Source organism: Leucoraja erinacea, chromosome 5 (assembly GCF_028641065.1).
Source record: "Leucoraja erinacea ecotype New England chromosome 5, Leri_hhj_1, whole genome shotgun sequence".
In the NCBI taxonomy this organism is placed as follows: domain Eukaryota; kingdom Metazoa; phylum Chordata; class Chondrichthyes; order Rajiformes; family Rajidae; genus Leucoraja; species Leucoraja erinaceus.
In genome coordinates this window covers 71,585,957-71,606,933 of record NC_073381.1, presented here as the reverse complement: position 1 = coordinate 71,606,933, position 20,977 = coordinate 71,585,957, and the positions used below count along the sequence as shown (strand labels likewise).

Sequence of the window (20,977 nt, the reverse complement as noted above, 5' to 3'; positions counted from 1 at the left end):
GCATCGGGACAGGTGCTCGAATGAGGATAATTTATGGATCATCTCGAACATGCCATGTGACAACAGTTGTAGGCGCAAAAATAAAAAAAGAATACAATTCGATTCTATCTCAGTAACCCATGCCGCTCCACATTTTTCAGACAAGGTCTTTAAAATCTCACAAAAGGCAAGCAACATCTACTCCTGTAAAAGTCCAAGTCTGTTTTCCTTCACGATCATCACCAAAAGTCACGTCATATAATAAAACTCAGTAAAGCACTCCTGAAGCAGCAACTCCATACAAGGAACTTTGTGATAAAAACGTTTTTTTTATTAGCGCGCTCATCCATTGGATAATGTTGATCACAATAAATCACAATGTGTTAATCACATCAATCCTATTTCCGTGAAGATTTATCACATACATACACCACTTCTACCTCCAACAGACAGATGTGTTCACGGCGCTTGTCATAAATGTGACCAAAATTGGAAACTTGAGTGGCTGCAGATGGGAGATGCAAAGTCAGCAAAATTCGGATATTTACTTGTGCCACCTTTAACAGTCACCCATTTTTTGCCTCCCACCCTTGTAGACTTTGGGTCTTAGACATACAAAGGGTCTCCTTTGCTTTGGTATCTCTCCAGAATCAAAGGACTTTTGGAAGATTAGAACCAGAGCATCCACCATCTCTGCAGCCATTTCTTTCAGGATCCTTGGATATTAGATAGATAGATAGATTACTTTATTAATCCCCTTATTCAGGGGAAATTCAGATGTCTTTGCAGCACACTAATAAAAATACAACATAGCATTCAAGAAGTTTAACTTTAAAACATAAAAACATCCCCACTGTGGGGGAAGGCACGGGTCCACCCAGGTGGGGCCTATTTAGGCCTCAGTCGCCGTTACGGGGCCCGATGGTCCCGGGCGTTCTCGCTGGATGATGGTACTCCGGCGTCGGGAGAACCCTGAGCGGCTTGGGGTGCCAGGAACGACCGCAATTCACAAGCCAACAGACCCGTTTTCAGTTTAGAGAGACCTCAGGCATGTAAAGTTCAGCGCCGCAACAGCGGCTCCCTTGTTTTTATCGCCAACACAGTCCAGCATGCAACCAGCAATACCGCTCCGCACGCTCCAGCGCTCAAAGCCGAGGTTCTAGGAAACGTCGCTAGGACCCGCTGGTAGGCACGAGGACAGGTCGAAGGGACAAAGGCAGCCTCTGCACCAGGTTTGATTTCCCCTTTCCCCCCCCCACCCCACCAAGCCAATTAGACCCCCCGACTAAACACTGTACGTACTAAAAATAATAAAAAAGAAGGAAAATGTACAGTGCAGGACTGGAGCCGTAAGTACAGCGCCCCCACTCGTATTAGTGTAAGTAAGTAGAATCAAGGGGGTGTAGATATAAAAAAAGATTTGCTTGGGGTACGGGGGGTGGGGAATCAGTGAATGGGACTGCTGGGATTGATCTGCTGTGAACAAGCATGTACCAATTTAGTTTAGAGATACAGCATGGAAACAGTCCCTTCAGCCAACACATTCTGCATCAACCAGCAATACCAGCACATCAACACTATCCTACACACACTAGGGACAATTGTACGTTATACCAAGCCAATTAACCTGCAAACCTGTACGTCTTTGGAATGTACGTTGGAGGAAACGGAAGATCTCGGACAAAACCCACGCAGGTCACGGTGAAGAAGTACAAACTCCGTACAGACAGCACCGGTGGTCAGGATCAAATCCGGGTCTCTGGCACTGTAAGGCAGTAGCTCTACCGCTGCGCCACCGTATCATCCAAAGGTCTTCTCCTCTATTGCATTATTTAATCAGAGTAGGACTGCAAGTCTTTCCAGGATCAATTGCAAAAAGTGGAGAAGGAGCTAAAGTTATCTGCAACACCACTGAATGAGTAGGGAATTTTACAGCTTATGGCATACATCAAACAAGAAGATGGTTCACTACACACACAAAAATAAATCACACCAGCGGTATTAATCTTCAGAACCCACTCATATTTTGACCTTAACCACGTGCAGAGATTAATTGTCTGCTCGTCTAGGTCGTATGTTATTAATTGGACTTTAAAATCAAATGACAGCCAGCGTGAACGAAGGCTAAAACAAGCAAAGCAAGACAATCAGTATTACTGATCTGCCGAGATTTACCGACATGGCCTGCACTTTGGGAAACCAACAAGATTGCAGATAGAGCAGCCTAACATGCTGCAGATCTGTTTCCCACTGCCCCGTGACCATGGAAACATACCCTACAATGTTATACTCCAGTAGCTGAATGCAGCTTAACACAGGGGCCAAGCAATCTTGATCTAATTTTAATATTAAAGCCCCATATAATCCGTAAAGCATCATTGTGACTATTTAATACATAATCGTTCAGAATAAATGAAGAATTGCAGTTATTCAGAAAGCAATAAAGCACAGCAAGATCATGGCTACATTTTCCATGTTCATGAACATGTCACAAGATGTATAAATACCGCTTTTTGTTCAAAAATGACAAAGTTCGTGGCCTCACTGATATTTCCACATGACGTGGGAGAAAAACAAACTGGAATGAATAAATTCACTGACATAAAAAGCGAACTTCAAGGGTATGAGAGAGTTGCACGGTCAAAACCATGTAAATATTCATCACAATTAACAGAATCAGGATACAGAATATTACCATTTTCAAGGAGTAAATGAAAATGTATTTAAATATTCCACCACTTAACCCAAGTACCAAATCATTAATGACCAGGCCAAAGGCAATAAAAGACTAGTGTTCTGTGTTAGCTGATCATTTAACTGTTGTGTGTAGTTGGGGGTGGCCGGGAGTAAAATAAAAGGGCACATTCTTTTGTTTTTCTGCATTGACTGAAAAGAACTGACCAAAACCACAAGTTAACAATCTAAGGAATAACTCATCAGCACAACTCTGAATGAACTGGGCTGTTCCCCAAAGATGGTTGATTATTGACAGAGGTCAGTGAGCAAGGCAGCACAAAATTAACACTGCTTGAACATGAAGGCTACAGCTTTCAATGGGTTATTTTCAATCGCACGTCTGAAAACACAGTGGCAATCTTCGTATCAGTGGAGGTGGACTGCAGTGGCCAGCACACGTCACGTGGTAATTGTTAAAAGTCGAACTATAGAAATCCCTGTCAGTTCACACAAGTAAAAGCTGCTAATGTTCCTGGATTAGTTTGTTCCAACCGACTTAGTACAAGATATCAGACTGGTTTGAAAGAGAGGATGATGTAATCCATTCCAGCCATGATACCATGGCAAAGCAAATCAGCTTTAGGAAGTGATTGAAGCGCAAATTGTATAAATGCCACCTAAATCTACCATACTGATTTTTGATGCTATTTGTACTAAACAGAAAAGAATTCCAACATTAAGACAATTAATGCAAAATTGATGATAATCGCCACTGAATTATCTTGGCATTATATTTGGCACAGACATTGTGTGGCAAAGGGCCAGTTCCTGTGCGCACTTTTTATGTTCTATATTCTATTTACTAACTGTTTCCGATTTAATCTGCAAGGTTCATTCAAATGAAATATAATAATGTGATAGAAAGGAACTACAGATGCTGGTTTATACCACAAAATGCTGGAGTAACTCAGCAGGTCAGTCAGAAGAAGGGTCCCAACCAAAAGCATCACCTATCCATTATCTCCAGAGATGCTGCTGGTCCCGCTGAGTTACTCCAACATTCAGTGTCATTCAAGTGAGTATGGGTTACCACTACTACACCAAGATAGCACAGTGGCCCAGGTGATTCCTCAGCTTTAGCAGATGCTGGTCTCTGGTACCGAGCACATTGCAGGCTTGGTGAGAGCACTAGAGTGCCAGCTCCCAGAGAATCGACCCAGAGAGAGGGGGAATGCATTGCTCAGTTTGTCACACAAGATGACGTCAAGTTTCTGAGGGCTGCAACTATGGAGCTGAGTTGGAGGATCAAATCAGGAGAGTCAGTACTAGTTGTGATTGATGACTACAGTATATATTATGAGTATGCGATGATGAAGGCTACAATATCGTAAAAGTTGAGTGTGGAGGATCAGACTCAAGACTATCAATTCGAGGAGCCAAGAATGCACGAGCCTGAGGAGGAGACTATGCAAAACCAGAATCGAGAGGATGAACTAGTAATTGTTTAGTTCAATGTTTGAAGCAGATATGGCTTTTAATGAAGCAGCTGGAATTAGAATTTTGGAATCATTCGGATCCAGGCGAGGACCTGACATTGGCTAACCAAAGATAACTTAATTTGCTCTGATTATAAAAATTGATTGATTGGAAAGATAATCCTTCGCTGCCCCTCTCCACCCCTAACTTGTTATGTATTTAAGGGTTATTGCTCATCTCATTGCGCTGTTGCATATAATGGCTAATTAAATCTACTAGCGTGGAATGTTCCAAGCCTTAGAACAGGTTAGAAACATAGAAACATAGAAAATAGGTGCAGGAGGAGGCCATTTGGCCCTTCGAGCCAGCACCGCCATTTATTGTGATCATGGCTGATCGTCCCCTATCAATAAGCCGTGCTTGCCTTCTCCCCATATCCCTTGACTCCACTAGCCCCTAGAGCTCTATCTAACTCTCTCTTAAATCCATCCAGTGATTTGGCCTCTACTGCTCTCTGTGGCAGGGAATTCCATAAATTCACAACTCTCTGGGTGAAATTTTTTTTTCTCACCTCAGTCTTAAATTACCTCCCCTTTATTATAAGACTGTGGCCCCTGGTTCTGGACTCGCCCAACATTGGAAACATTTTTCCTGCATCTAGCTTGTCCAGTACTTTTATAATTTCATATGTTTCTATAAGATTCCCCGTCATCCTTCTAAACTCCAGTGAATACAAGCCTAGTCTTTTCAATCTTTCCTCATATGACAGTCCCGCCATCCCAGGGGTCAATCTCGTGAACCTACGCTGCACTGCCTCAATCACAAGGATGTCCTTCCTCAAATTAGGAGGCCAAGACTGTACACAATACTCCAGATGTGGTCTCACCAGAGCCCTATACAACTGCAGAAGAAGGTTGGATCACCAGGAGGAGAATTACAAAATGTACTTGGAAAGATCTGTCAAGAGTCGCAATGTAATTCTATTCATGAAATACTGCCGACGTCATGCTGCATGTCGTAAAGCATCGTTTAACAGGATTTTACAGAGTTAGAAAGAACCAACAGCACTTGCTTTTGCTTTCCTGCTTTCAAAGGTCTACAACGCAAAATATTCTTTCAAACAGTCAGCAACTATTCAGTGGTGGGCATGTGTGTTTGTGTGTGCGTGTACAGGGAATGGGGTTAGAGGGTGGCAGGAGGGAAACTGGCACAGTGAGCAGTGCGAGTGAGGAGGGATGGGGAAGTACATCAGGCATCATTACGTTTCTTAATAAAGGCATTTGATAAAGTTCCTCGTGGTCAGCTGATCAAGATAATTATCATGCGTGGGATCCACAGTGAATTGGTAGTTTAGTTTGGTTTAGAGATACAGAAGCAGCCGGGTTGGTGTCGGCAGCCCAGCCTGGAAGGCGGTGTGGCCTGGGGGGTGAGTGTGCGCCAGGGGTGATGGTGGTAGCACAGCCTGGATGTAGCCGGGGAGGCTGTGCACTATAACTAAAATCCATTATAAAGAGGTTTGTATTAATGAGGGTACTGTATCTAAACATATGAGGCAATAACATGCTGTTAATAACTTGATGATTTTCCCTAACATCCATTGCACAAATTAGAGAACAGCACAATAACAGACTAGAATCTTCAAGCCATCTTAGTTCAGTTAAAGAACGATGAGCTGTAGATGAGGAGCCAAAGTAGTTGCAACTTCATTAGATTTCCTCAGACATGAAAAGATACAGTTTTAACACCTCCACCCTCCCCAAAGAAAGCCAAGAAAGTCAGCCAGGGTAGGTACCAATAAAATAACCAGTGAGGTGGTTGGGAAAAATATTGACTGGTGACAGCTGTTTTTAAGTGCCTAAGATTGCTAAAATGTTTTTTGCCCAAGTGCGCCCATCATTGGGTAACACCAGAAGATACTGTAGACACAAAAAGCTGGAGTAACTGCGGACCTGGCAGCATCTCTGGAAAGAAGGAATGTGTGGCGTTTCGTGTCAAGACCCTTCTTCAGACTTGGGTAACACCATCTTTTCGTGGTAATGATGGTCGAGAGTGTAGACTTCCCGAGCTCAAACCTCCTGCTTCAGCCATGTCCGTCATACTTTTGGTTTGGTAACTTTTTTCTTGTAGATTCCAGTCCTTTGATCCTGGTTTTCTATGCAATACTTCTGCATTCTGACAACAATTCCTCTTCCAAGTTCCAACACTGAGGATCAATGCCTACTTTAAAGAAAATGTTTATGCCAAATCCAAGGTTATGCCTCCAAAATATCGGATTGAATGAAACATTATTTGCTAGGAAGGCAATGTGGCTTCGTAGTTTCAAACTCAATAACATCATTATTACGCATTGCCTAAAATAGTGTATATTGGTACATGCAAAGTCTAAGAAAGTAAAGTTAGATGATTGAATCAACATTATATTTACCTCATTATTTGTGCCAACGTCTAGCATGACTGGTAAGCATTGCTGGGGATTCACACCAACACAAGCTGTGTACAATGCCAGCTTACCCACTGGAATGCCCATTCCATAACTCCCAAGATCACCCAGACCCAGAATACGTTCCCCATCTGTGACAACAATAGCCTGGAAATACAAAAATTCAAAACAATGCAATTAGTCAACAATTAAAATATCACTAAAATGCTTCAATTAAGGGAGGAAATAGGCTGCTTCACCCGTTTACATCATAGGAGCAGAAGTATGCCATTCAGCCCATCGAGTCTACTCCGCCATTCAACCATGGCTGATCTATCTTTCCCTCTCAACCCTATCGTCCCGCCTTCTCCCCATAACCCAATACACACTTACCAGTCAAGTATCTGCTCGGAAGCACTTGCTCAGTTCCCAATCCTAACCATTTAAGCTTCAGAAGAAAGAAGACCAGAGTTTTTGAAGATAAATGAAAGACTACAGATATCTGGCAAACTATCCAAATTGTAGATAACAATGTCTCCATTGGGAAGTGAGGCAGTGAGAACAAGGGCAGAAATTCCACGTGGTCATAGCTTTTGTTAGGAACTAGCAAAATCCTTTGGAAATAGTACAAGACAGCTCTTTGCCCCAAATCTCTGGTGGTGACCTATAGGGTTCTGATACAACTCCAAGAATCTCAGGGCCACTGAGTGGAAAATGCAATTAGATATTTAACTTGCAAAACATTTTCCTGCTTGCAATGACTATTTACTTGAGTGGGTTATTTTATTTCAAGGTAGTCATCGAATCCTACAGTTCAATTCCTATGACACAAATCACTACAGTTAGCACTGAGCTATGGAAAAGTGTTTATTTCACTCAGACAAGTGTTTGAATCTAGATATGCAATCAAGAAAATATCATGGGATTATTATTACAATCAAGGAGGCAAAACAACGCTACGGGAGGAAACTGGAGTTACAGCTACAGCAGTCGGACTCTAGGGGGCTATGGCAAAGTCTTCACACAATCACGGACTATAAACCCAAACCCACATCCATCCCAAATCCGAACGCCTCACTCGCGGACGAACTAAACGTCTTTTATGCGCGCTTTGAGAATTACACCCAGGCCCTCGAAGCCCATCACATCTCATCCAGCAGCGAGGAGGTGACATTCCAGGTGACGGAACACGACGTGAGGCGCACACTCAAGCGGGTGAGCCCCAGGAAGGCTGCAGGTCCGGATGGGATTACTGGGCGTGTCCTCAGAACCTGCGCGGACCAACTAGCCCCTGTATTCACAGACATTTTCAATCTCTTCCTCTCCCAGTGTATTATCCCCACCTGTTTTAACCGGTCCACCATAGTCCTTGTCCCCAAAAAACCCCAACCCAGCTGTTTAAATGACTACCGCCCCATAGCCCTGACCTCCACAGTAATGAAGTGTTTTGAGAAACTCATCAAAACTTTCATTACCTCCTCCCTACCCACCACCCTGGATCCACTACAATTTGCATATGGCCCCAATAGATCCACTGACAATGCCATAGCCCACCTACTCCACACCACTCCCACCCACCTGGACACCGGGAAAGGGGCTTATGTTAGACTGCTGTTCATAGATTACAGCTCAGCGTTTAACACCATAGACCCCTCAAAGCTGGCCTCCAAATTGTACAAATTCCACTTGTGCCCATCCCTGTGCAAGTGTATCCACAATTTCCTGATCGGCAGACCACAGGAGGTGCGTGTGGGCCATCACATGTCATCCTCCCTCACCCTCAACACTGGGGCCCCCCAGGGCTGTGTGCTGAGCCCTCTGCTGTATTCTCTCTACACCCACAACTGCAAGGCCATCTCAGACTCTAACATCATAGTCAAGTTTGCCGATGACACAGCAGTGGTAGGCCTAATCTCAAACAATGATGAGGCAGCCTACCACTCTGAAATCATCCACCTGGCAAACTGGTGTAGGGAGAATAACCTGGAGCTGAACACCTCCAAGACCAAGGAGCTCATAGTGGACTTCTCCAGGAAGCAGCAGAGGAGCATAAACGGGGCCCAGGTGGAGAGGGTGGAGAGCTTCAGGTACCTCGGCATCCACATCTCCCAGGACCCGACATGGTCACACCACCTCAGCAGCCTGGTAAAGAAGGCCAACCAGCGTGTTTACCATCTCATACGGCTGAGGGACTTCAAGCTCCCCCTCAGGGTGCTCAAGAACTTCTACACCCATACTGTGGAGAGCATCCTGAGTGGGAACATCATCACCTGGAGGGGGAACACCACCAAGAGGGACCAACTGGCTCTGAGGAGGGTGGTTCGCTCAGCTGAGCGGACCATCAAAACCACCCTTCCCAACCTGCAGGACATCTACACCAAGCGCTGCAGGTCAAGAGCCAGGAGGATTATCCAGGACCACACTAACCCCAACAACAGACTGTTTTCCCTGCTGCCCTAAGGGAAACGGTACCGGCTGCTCAGGGCCAACACGGAGAGAATGAGGAGTTTCTTTCCCCAGGCCATGAGACTGCTGAACGAGGACTGAGTGTCGCGCTCCCCCCCCCCCCCCCCTTCCTCCCCCCCCCCCCCCCCCCTCCAGCCCACCCGCCCACCTCCTCACCAGCACCTCAACAGCACCTGCACCCCCCGCCCAAACCCCCCTCCCCCCGCCTCGCTAAACCATCAACCACACCACATGGCTGAACCATGGAACAAATCACACACGGCATATGGCTTGTACTGAACTGGATGGAACATGGCTGTCATCACAGGTGTGGGTTACGTGATATCTATGTAGCACGGCAAAATTTTGGCACTTCTGCTTGTAACAGCACTACTTGTTCATATGTGGTATTATATTTTTCATGGAAATAGCATGTGTTCCCTATTGATGTGGGACATTACAAAAAAGCTGTTTTTGGATGTGGGTTACGTGGTATCTATGGGGTACATATTTATTATGTGTCATATGTGGCTATTGTTTTATGTGGGTTATGTGTAAGTGGGGAACCATGCACAACTGGACAGGCACTTAAGCATTTCACTACTGGTTATACCTGTATAATTGAGTATGTGACCAATAAACTTGAATTGAATTGAATTGAAGTTAATCAACTTTATAACTAAAATGCCATGTTGCTGAACAAATTTAGATTCGAAAATAATTAATTACTTTAGGACCATAGATTTTTGTGAATTTGAATTGAAAACCTTTTTAAGGTAGGAATCCACTGTGCAACTAAACATACCCTGTCTTCTCCATTACCATTGCTGCTAACAGACTATAAGACTTTAGAGTTCCTTGAGGATCCAGTTCCACTGTCACTTCCGATGTTCATCTTTTACTCTGAACCTAGCCTTATCATTAGCAAGTATCACACAAGGACACCTTCCAGCAAAGATCACTGACTGGATCCATTTCATGTGTGGGAATCCTGGCTGATATTCACTTTACTGGTCAAATTAAACCAATATTCATAGTTTTGTAAATTGACGTCGGTGGTGGGGAAGATGCTGGAGTCAATCAAAAGATGAAATAGCGGCATATTTGGATAGCTGTCACAGGATAGATCCGAGTCAGCATGGATTTACGAAGGGGGCATTTTTGAAGATGTAACTAGGAAAATGGACAAGGGGGAGCCAGTGGATGTAGTGTACCTGGTCTTACAGAAAGCATTCGATAAGGACCCACATCGGAGATTAGTGGGCAAAATGAGGGCACATGGCATTGGGGGTAGAGTGCTGATATGGGTAGAAAATTGAATGGCAGACAGGAAACAAAGTGTAGGGATTAACGGGTTCCTTTCAGAATGGCAGGCATTGACTATGGGGTTCCGCAAGGCTTCAGTGCTGGGACCGCAGCTATTTACAATATACATCAATGATTTAGAAGAAGGGATTCAAAGTAACACTAGCATATTTGCAGATGACACAAAGCTGGGTGGCAGTGTGAACTGTGAGGAGGATGCTATGAGAATGTAGGGTGACTTAAGAGGCTGTCCCACTGTACGAGCTAATTCAAGAGCTCTCCCGAGTTAAAAAAAAATCAAATTCGTTGTAAGCACTTAGAATGTACGTAGCGGGTACGTCAGAGTTCGGGACGTCTCTTAACGACTCGTAACGTTAACGGCCGGAAAACACGTTAAGCTCATGAAGACTCGTGAAGATTTTTCAACATGATGAAAAATGTCCACGAGGGCCCCCCGAGTACCTACGAGCGGCTATTACTGTAATTCTCCGAGTTCGAATTAGCTCATACAGTAGGACAGCCCCTTCAGACAGGTTGGGTCAGTGGGCAGATGCATGGCAGATGCAGTTTTAATGTGGATAAATGTAAGGTTATCCACTTTTGGTAGCAAAAACGGGAAGGCAGATTATTATCTAAATGGTGTCAAGTTGGGAAAAGGGGACATACAACGGGATCTGGGGGACCTTGTTAATGAGTCAAGTACATTCTTGCTATTGAGGGATTGCAGCGTAGGTTTACAAGGTTAATTCCCGGGATGGCGGGACTGTCATATGCTGAGAGAGTGGAGCAGCTGGGCTTGTATACTCTGGAATTTAGAAGGATGAGAGGATATTTTATTGAAACATATAAGATTATTAAGGGTTTGGACACGTTAGAGACAGGAAACGTGTTCCCGATATTGGGGGAGTCCAGAACCAGGGGCCACAGTTTAAGAATAAGTGGTAAGCCATTTAGAATGGAGATGAGGAAATACTTTTTCACACAGAGGGTTGTGAGTCTGTGGAATTCTCTGCCTCAAAGGGTGGTGGAGGCCGGTTCTCTGGATACTTTCAAAAGAGAGCTAGATAGGGCTCTTAAAGATAGTGGAGTTAGGGGATATGGGGAGAAGGTAGGAACGGGGTACTGATTGTGGATGATCAGCCATGCTCACATTGAATGGCGGTGCTGGCTCGAAGGGCCGAATGGCCTACTCCTGCACCTATTGTCTATTGTCCATTGATCGATTAATTCTATCAAAGTCATTCCACTTCTATCCCAAAACGCATCTTTGTTCTTACTCTACTGGTTATCTTTTACGATTTCACACTCAGGTCCCCCATATGCTTGGGCAAAAATATGCACAATATCTTAGACTCATGTGTATGAAGGAACTGCAGATGCTGGAGTAACTCAGCGGGACAGGCAGCATCTCTGGAGAAAATGAATGGGTGACGTTTTGGGTCAAGACACGAAAGGTCACCCATTCCTTCTCTCCAGCATTTTGTGTCTAACTTAGAATCATGGTCTTTCTAACAGAGACCAAGACCCTTTGCTTATGCAAGGGCGAGACTGTCTGCCGGAACTATTGATCATGTGTGAAACATTGTCCAATCAATCCAGAAAAGAGGACAAAAGCACACAAAATTCCATCATATAGTGTTCCAAAAATAAGGTATCTCTCTGCATGCAAGTATCAGAATAGACAGCAATATGAACTTACCCGAATATTAGTTTCAGGCCAGGACTTCAGTATTGTTGCAATGTGCCCTCGGTCATGGATAGTAATAAAAAGACCCCTGAATGAAAAGAAAAGTTAGAGATTTAGCCAGCAAGAATTAAATATGTACGCGGAAAGTTACATCTCCGGAATAAAGTTACGCAGTTTTGTAAACCTAAAAAGGACATTTACAATTCACCGCTTTGCACAATTAAAATGTGTTCACTGTACCATGTTACACCCATCCATATAATATAAGGACAAATTTTTCAAATGAATTTCATGAAAGAAGTTGATGAAAATCAAAGAATAGCTAAGTCTAAAACAAAAACAGAGCTGATAATACTCAGCAGGTCAGGCTACCTTAACAGATGTATTTATCAATGACAGATATAAAAAGCTGGAGTAACTCAGCGGGACCGGCAGCATCTAAAGAAGGGTCTCGACCGGAAACTTCACCCATTCCTTCTCTCCAGAGATGCTGCCTGTCCCGCTGAGTTACTCCAGCTTTTTGTGTCTGTCTTCAGTTTAAACCAGCATCTGCAGTTCTTTCTCACAGAAATATTTATCATGAAACAAGCTTCTGTTATTCCTTGTCAAAAGGTATCATTTGCTAATTTAATTTATTTTTCAAACCTCTAAAGGCAATATTAAAGTGTGAGAAGACATTATGTGTAAGGAGGACCTGCGGATGGTGGTTTAAACTGAAGTCTTAAGGGTCTCGACCCGAAACGGCACCTAATTTTTTTCTCCAGAAATGCAGCCTGACCAGCTGAGTTACTCTAGCTTTTTGTGTGTCTTAAACTGTGAGAATCTGGAAGTCCACAAGAACGTCTGAACTTGGATCAAAAAGATGTGGTGCTGTGGCTTGAATAGTTGACGTGCCAGAGACAACAACCATACCTAATTAAGTTATTTCCATTAATATAACCCATACCTCTGTCTGGTACTCATTTAAAAAAAAACAGAAGTGTGATTACATTCATATATGGAACCATGCCAGTTCAATATTCAATGCAGTGCACCGCATTGTGCTGATGCAGCATTTTTACTCACACAGCCTTTAGTGCAGGAGCAGAACAACAAAGGCAAAGCAATGGATTATTTCCACACATTAAGAAGTTCTATTATCTGAAATCTCCACTCGAAAATCCACTGAGCACAGGAGAATGAAGGGTGCTCTTACAGACATGCACAAGGTCATGAGAGGAATAGATTGGTAAAACGCACAGAGTCCAGAGTAGAGGAATGCCCAGAGTAGGGGAATCAAGAAGCAGATATAGGTTTGTGAGGAGAGAAAGATTTAATAGGAACCCGAGGGGTAACTTATTTTCGATAAAGGTGTATGGAACAAGCTACCAGAGGAGGTAGCTGAGGCAGGGACTATTGCTGCAGTTAAGAGGCATTTAGACAGATACATGGATAAGAGAGGTTTAGAGGGATATGGGCCAAAAGTGGCAGGTGGGACTAGTGTAGATGGGCTATGTTGGATGGTGTGGGCAAGTTGGGCAGTATGATTTCACTAAGTGGAAAAAAGACCAAAAGAGAAAAATGGTCATAAAATCAATATCAATTGATTTTGAAATTCGACTGCAATTCTCTCGAATTCACAATGAAACCCTGCAGAATTTCAGTCAATATGTTGCAGCCTTCCCTGGCAGGATTACAAACTCAGCCAATATCACATTAACTAATTTTTTCCATCACACAATGAAAAGTTTGAACTGCTGATCTCAATTAAAAACCTATCATACTGAGACAAACAGCTTTCATTTTCTGACGACAATGAACAGGAGTGAGAATTATGAAAAAGCAGCAACATTTAACACTGTTAATCTTTAAGTATCCCATTGACAGCTATTGAAATTCATGTCCACGTCCCTACTAATAAAAGGTCAACTTCTCCAGATAGTTGCCAGCAAATGTGATTGCTGTCACTCTTGAACAAGCCATCATCAATTCCTCCTGGCATTCCTTACAAACAATTCTGGTCTTCTAATAACTGGGTCACAATTAATGGGTTTAGTTTAGTTTATTATTGTCATGTGTAACGAGGAAAAGCTTTTGTGTAGGAAGCAACTGCAGATGCTGGTTTAAACCGAAGATAGACACAAAAAGCTGGAGCAAGTCAACGGGTCTGACAGCATTTCTGGAGAAAAGGAATAGATGACGTTTTGGGTCGAAACTGAAGAAGGGTCACGACCCAAAAATACACCTATTCCTTTTCTCCAGGGATGCTGTCTGATCCACTGAGTTACTCCAGCTTTTTGTGTCTATCTTCGAGGTAAAGCTTTTGTTTGTGTGCTATCCAGTCAAAGAATGTACACAAATGCAGTCAAGCCATTCACTGTGTGCTGATAAAGGGTACAGCTTTTGATGCAATGATATAATATTCAAGCCCGATAAAGTCTGATTAAAGATAGTTCAAAGATCTCAAATGAAGTAGACGGAAGGTCAGGATCACTCTCCAGCTGATGAGAGGACCATTCAGTTGCCCGATAACAGCTGGAAAACAACTGTACCCAAATCTGGAGGTAAGCATTTTCAAACTTCTGTACCTCTTGCCTGGTGGGAGAGGGGAGAAGAGGCCGGTCCTTCATGCAGGCTTGCCAAGGCAGTGTGAATGTATAGATGAAATCGATGGAAGGGAGGTTGGTTTGCATGAAGGTCTGGGCTACATCTACAACAGTCTGCAATTTATTACAGTCTTGGACGGAACTGTGCCAAAACTGGGTTGTGAAGCATCCCCATAAGATGCTTTCTACGGTGCATGTGTAGAAGTTGGTGGGGGTTATTGGGGACAAGCCAAACTTCCTACGTCTTCTGAAGAAGAGGGGGCATTGGTGTGCTTTCTTGGCCATAGCTTTGATGTGGCTGGTCCAGAACAAATTGCTCCACAACACTCCCCAGAGCCCTCCCATTCTGGGAGCTTCACATCTGTAGCGGGAAGGCTATTGACAGGATTCCTTGGGATAGGATTTTACTGCATTTTTAAAAAAGCATGGGTTTGTTCGGGATAGACAGCATGGCTCTGTTCACGGCAGGTCACATCTTGAGAACATGACAGATTTTTTGAGGAGAGGATTAAAATGATTAATGGAGATAGGGCAGTGGATGTTGTCCACATTTGATAATGTCCCTCATGGTACGCTGATGCAAAAAGATTAATAAGCATGGAATTGATGGAATTATTTGATAGATTAGATTCAACATTGGCTCGGCCATAGAAGATGGAAGATAGTGGTGGATGGATATTTCTCTGACCACAGGTCTTTAACCAGTGGTGTTAAGCAGGGGTCAGTGCTGGGGCCTCGGTAACATACAAATTGAACCAAAACATGGGTGGAAATACAAGCAAGTTTGCAGTTGACAGGAAAATTGCTGGAATTGCAAATAGTCAAAAGGATACAGAAGGATACCAATCAGTTGAAAATAAGGGCAGAAAAGTGGCAGATATAGTTTAATCCAGCAAGTGTGAGGTTTTGGATTTTATTAGGTACATTGTAAGAAGAAGTATAAGGTCATAAGGAATAGGGGTAGAATTCTATGCCATTCAATCGTGGCTGATCTATCTCTTCCTCCAAACCCCATTCTCCTGCCTTTTCCCCATAACCGCTGACACATATACTAATCAAGAATCTATCTATCTATCTCTGCCTTAAAAATATCCACTGACTTGGACTCCACAGCCTTCCATGGCAAAGAATTCCACAGGTTCACCATCCTCTGACTAAAGAAATCTCTCCTCATCTCCTTCCTAAGAAAGAAAGAACGTCCTTTAAATCTCAGGCTATGATCTCTAGTCCTAGACTGTCCCACTAGTGGAAACATCCTCTCCACATCCACTCTATCCAAGCCTTTCACTATTCTGTATGTTTCAATGAGGTCCCCCTCATCTTCCGATCCAAATGCACAGCAAGCACCCTGAAATTGGTGACACAAATGTAAAGTGTGGTCAGTGGGACATAGAGCATTAGTCATTAAAGGGCCTGTCCCACTTACGTGTCCTTGGCATGCAAATTAGGCGACCTTGTGGTCGCGTTGAGCCGCGACGGTCCCGCGAAGGTCGGGCCCGATTACATGCGTACGCACAGCCGTCTGGAGCACGTGTCGTCGTTTGAAGATGGACACAAAGCTGGAGTAGTTCAACGGGACAGGCAGCATCTCTGGAGAGAAGCAATGGGTGACGTTTCGTGTCGAGACTCTTCTTCAGTCTGAAAAGAAGGGTCTTGACCCGAACCATCACCCATTGCTTCTCTCCAGAGATGCTGCCGGTCCCGCTGAGTTACTCCTGCATTTTGCGTCTATCTTCAATTTTCTTGGCCCCGCTCTGGGAGTAGAAGTGGGGGCGGATCCGGTACGCAACGGCCGTGAGCCCCAGGCCGAGTTCGGCGATCGTTTGCCTGCTTCTGCTGCTGTTGAAGGTGAGACGTTGCATCACGCCAGGGTCTTGGGCCTGTCCCACTTTGGCCGTCAGTTCCACGACAGGCCGTTGGCGCGTGAAGATTTCATTCACTACAAATATTTTGGAGCCCCGCGCGATGTCGCTCACAACTACATACCCCTCTGCGCTTCTGAGTGGGACCGGCCCCGCGAGGCCATACGATACCCGTGCGCCTCAACGCAGTCGCGTAATTTGCGTGCCAAGGACACGTAAGTGGGACAGGCCCTTAACTCATCTACCTCATGTTATGGGTTAAACAATGAAGGGCCATATATAAAGTATCGTGTGCCGTTCCTGTCGCCCCACAACAGGATGGATGTGGAGGCTTTGTAGGGTGCTGAAGACATTTACCAAGACATTGCTTGGATTAGAAAATATTAGATATAGAGAGAGCTCGGATAAACTTGCATTATTTTCTCTGGAGCATTGGAGGATGGGGGGTGACCTGATATAAGTGTGTAAAATGATGTGAGGCATAGATATGGTGGATAGTCAGTCAGAGGGTAGAAATGCCAAATGCTAGAGAGCATAGATGTAAAGTGAGAGGGGGAAAATTGAAAGGCAATGGAGAGAACAAGTATTTTTTCCCTCCTCACACAGAAGTAGGTGCCTGGAATGCCGTGATAAGGGAGGAGATGGAAGCGGACACGATAATGACACCTAAGAGGCATTTAAGGCATCTAAGAGACACATGAACAAACAGGGAATGGAGTGATGTAGACCATGAGCAGGCAGATGGGGTTGGTTTACTTTGGCATTACGTATGTTCATCGCAATCATTGTGGACCATATGGCCTGTTCCAGTGCTTCACTATTCTATACTTAGCTTAAATCATTGTTTTAATAATCGTCAAGGAACACATAGTCCTTAAACACTCAACAGATTCACTGATATTTTTGGTGTAAAATCTGGCTTATTTGATAACCCCTTCCTTTACTCATAAAGAAGGAAACTGATCCTCAAGCAAGCCACTCAGTTGCATTGAAACTCTTCTGCGGTGTTTCTTAATGCAGACCTCCCCTCACCAACCCCCAGGAGCATCCTTAGGAAAACAACAGAAAAGCAACTTGGATACCATTTTTGCCTAAACCGCTCCTGTAATAACAGCGGATGGAAGGAGAAGGACACAATGTGCTGGAGTAACTCAGCAGGTCAGGCAGCATCCCAAGAGAACACGGATAGGTGATGTTTCAGGTCAAATAACTTTTTTTTAAAGTTACAGTGCAGAAATAAAGAGTTCAAGTTTCAGTACCATGTACTGTGAAGAAGGTTTAGCCTGACAGCCCCATGATAGATTTGTACAGGTGTGGGAATTGCAATGCACAATATGTACATAATGATCTCATCATACGCCTGACGTCAGTATAAGTCTATGTTAGTTTGCAATAAAACAGTTTGATCTTTCTTTTGAAGCACCCATGGCCTGGAGATCTCGAGGCATTTGTCAGAATGCAACAATATTCCAGCACCACAAGGGAGACTCACAGACAAACTAAAAATAAATGTCTTTCTTCCTTGACAGTGGCTTCCCCTCCACCACGGCTTACACAACTCTCAGCTCCATCGGTTCCATCTCTCCCTCCTTCAGACCAGAAAAAGCATTCAGATGCTCATGTCCTCTTTTTCAACTTCCATTTTGAATTCAACCAACCTCAAGTAACCAGCCTACCCAGTTTGCGACAGAACCTGGAAGTGTATAAGTATGCAAGAGTATGGAAAGCCTAGGAAGAGGTACAGGATTCAGTCTGATGTTTCCATTACTCTCTCTCTGCAGAAGCCGCCTGGCCTGCTGAGCATTTCCATTCCAGATTTCCAGCATCAAAAAATGGTTTTGCTTTTCAATCCCTGGCCAGTTCTGACTTTTCTCTTACTTTTCCCCTCACTCTTCTCCAATGCTGCCCAACCTGCTGAGCATTCCCATTGTATGAGATTTCCAGCAATTACTGTGTTCTGTATTTCACACTTCCCAAATTGTTTTTCATTGTTTCTTTTCTCCCCTGTTTATGCTTTAGCCAGGCATATTAGCTACCGTTAGGAAGACATCCACAGCTTTCATCATCCATTTTCTCCAGCAAGGGACAATAATGATGTTTTGATAAGGATTACTTATCAAATATCACTCCTTCAGAAGGAGTAATATTTGCAAAGAGATAGACAGCATAGTTTATATATGTGTACATTAAAAGAGTGTTGAATTAACGTATTAGACTGAGAGAGGCAAGGTTTAATAAGAACCCGTGAGGCAACTTTGCTCACAAAGAGGATGGTGGGTAAATGGAACAAGCTGGCAGAGGAGTTAGTTGAAGCAGGGACTGTAACTGCATATATAAGACAATTGGACAGGTACATGGATAGTAGTTTGAGAGGGATATGAGCCAAATGCGGGCAAATGAGGCTAGGTTCGATGGGGCATTATGGTTGGCATGGATGAGTTGGGCCAAAGGGCCTGCTTCCATACTGTATGATTCTACAATTCTCTGACTAATACAAAGAGCTACTGAAAGACTAGATGGGAAGCAGAGAAGTGTTACTGCATTCAACATGACAAATTAAAATACCTCCACGTTCTCCAGAGATGTAGCCTGACCCGCTGAGTTACTCGAGCACTTATGTTTTTTTTTTGATACATTATAAGGTTTGGTTTAGAAAACAAACTGCTGAGGAGCTCAACAGCTCAGACAGCATCTGTGAAGGGAGATTCACAAACGGAAAGAGAGTTAACAAAGGCTCAGGCCAGCATATTCCAATAAGGGTGAAAGGTTTCAAAAAAGATAAATTGCGGGGGTAACTAAACAGGTCAGGCAGCATCTCTGGAGAACTTGAACAGGTGGTGTTTCAGATCGGGACCCTTCAAAGTGAAAGGCAAATATGGTATGACTAGAGAATCTTGGAAAATAACAGATATTAAAGGTTTGCTCAGGAAAATATAAATTATTTTCTATTAGAATCAAGCGACCCTCGAGAAATATAGAGGGTAGGAGAGAATTTAAAAAAGGAATTAGGAGGTCAAAGATGGGCCATGAAACATCAATGGCGGGTAAAGTCACGGGGAATCTCAAGACTATCTAGAAGAATCAAGGTGGTAGCCAAGGAAAGACTCCTACAATAATGGGATTAGTTGAGTTCAATGTATTGTCATGTGTATCCCGGTAGGTGCTGTGAAAAGCTTTTGTTGTGTGCTAACAATTAGTGTGGATTAGTAGGATTAGTGTGGATTGGCAAAAAAAGGATAGCATGGATGTGGAGGGCTGAAGGTCCTTCTCTGGACAACTCTCCCCAGACCCGATCTCCACTTCCCCCAGACTCCTTTCTCTCTCTGCTGAGACCCCTTTTCTCCCCGTCACACAGACCCCCTCTCACCAGACCCTCCTCCGCCCCCTAAGCCCCCTCCTCAGACCCCCCTCTCAGATCCCCACTGTCCCCGCTCAGATCCCACTCCTTCACCCCCCTCTGATCCTCCTCTCTGATCCCACCCTATGATCTCCCCCCCCTATCTTCCCCTCACTCTGAACTCCCCTCCCTCTGAACTCCCCTCACTCTGATCTTCCTCTGATCTTCCCCTCCCTCTGATCCCCCCTCCCTCTGATCTCCCCTCCCTCAGACACTCCTTCCTTCTAAAACTCACAAAACACCAGGTGAGGTGAATGAAGCAGAAAATTTGCCCCAAATACATTTCAATATACTGCAATTTAACTAATACATTCCACGACAAAGCCTAATACCCGTGCTTGAGAATCTAACAATCAATGATTCACGCCAATAGCAGGGAACAAAAATGCTTTTAAAAGCAAATTGCTCTGCAAATGATGCCTGACATTGAAATAAGCTGACACATAGGAACTGTGCAGCACATGGGTATGCCAAATTATCAGCAATGGATTAGTGAAATCATAGCACTCAGCTATAACTAATACATTGTGTTAACTTGAGTACAAATTAAAGCCACACGGATGTAAAGTTTAGGATAGGTAACCTGCCCTCTCCCCAATTTGTCTTGCATATTTGGCAAAGAACTAAACCGAGATATATATACAACCTCACTTTAATTAGTAATAATATTTATCTGTAATGACAAAATATGTTGGGAGATCACAGCTTGTTAAAGGCCAGTCAAGAGGTTGCATCATTATTTTACCAGTGTTTTCCCTCAATATTCTTATGGACAAAGGAAATAATGTGAAGCTCTGTCCTTAAATGCCACCAGCAAATTTTGTTAAATTAAGGAATTAAAGAAATAGAGGTAGATTAGTAATTCACAGATGGACATAGGATAGCCAAGCCTAAGCCTAACATTGACCAAATTAGTAAATAAAATAATTACCGTCCTCCTATTTTAAATTGTTTCTTTTGGGGTGAACTTTTTACACAAGTTCCAGGTATATTAGTTTAGCTTATTATTGTCACGTGTACCGAAGCACAGTGAAAAGTTTCTTTGTTGCATGCTATCCAGTCACATGATTACAATCAAGTCGTCCACATTGTACAGACACAGGATTAAAGGGTATTACGTTATAGTGCAGGATAAACACCAATAAA

The 20,977-nt window shown here is 43.7% G+C and overlaps 1 protein-coding gene across 1 annotated transcript in view; it reads right to left on the bottom strand.

Annotated features, from left to right (window-relative positions):
- The window catches only part of me1 (malic enzyme 1, NADP(+)-dependent, cytosolic), a 354,758-nt gene that overhangs the window by 172,132 nt on the left and 161,649 nt on the right, over nt 1-20,977 (bottom strand). The window contains exons 4-5 of the mRNA XM_055635901.1: nt 12,000-12,075; nt 6,557-6,718 (exon numbers count right to left, since the gene is read on the bottom strand). Coding sequence (XP_055491876.1) covers nt 6,557-6,718; nt 12,000-12,075 — 238 coding nt within the window. The remainder of the gene's footprint in view (nt 1-6,556; nt 6,719-11,999; nt 12,076-20,977) is intronic.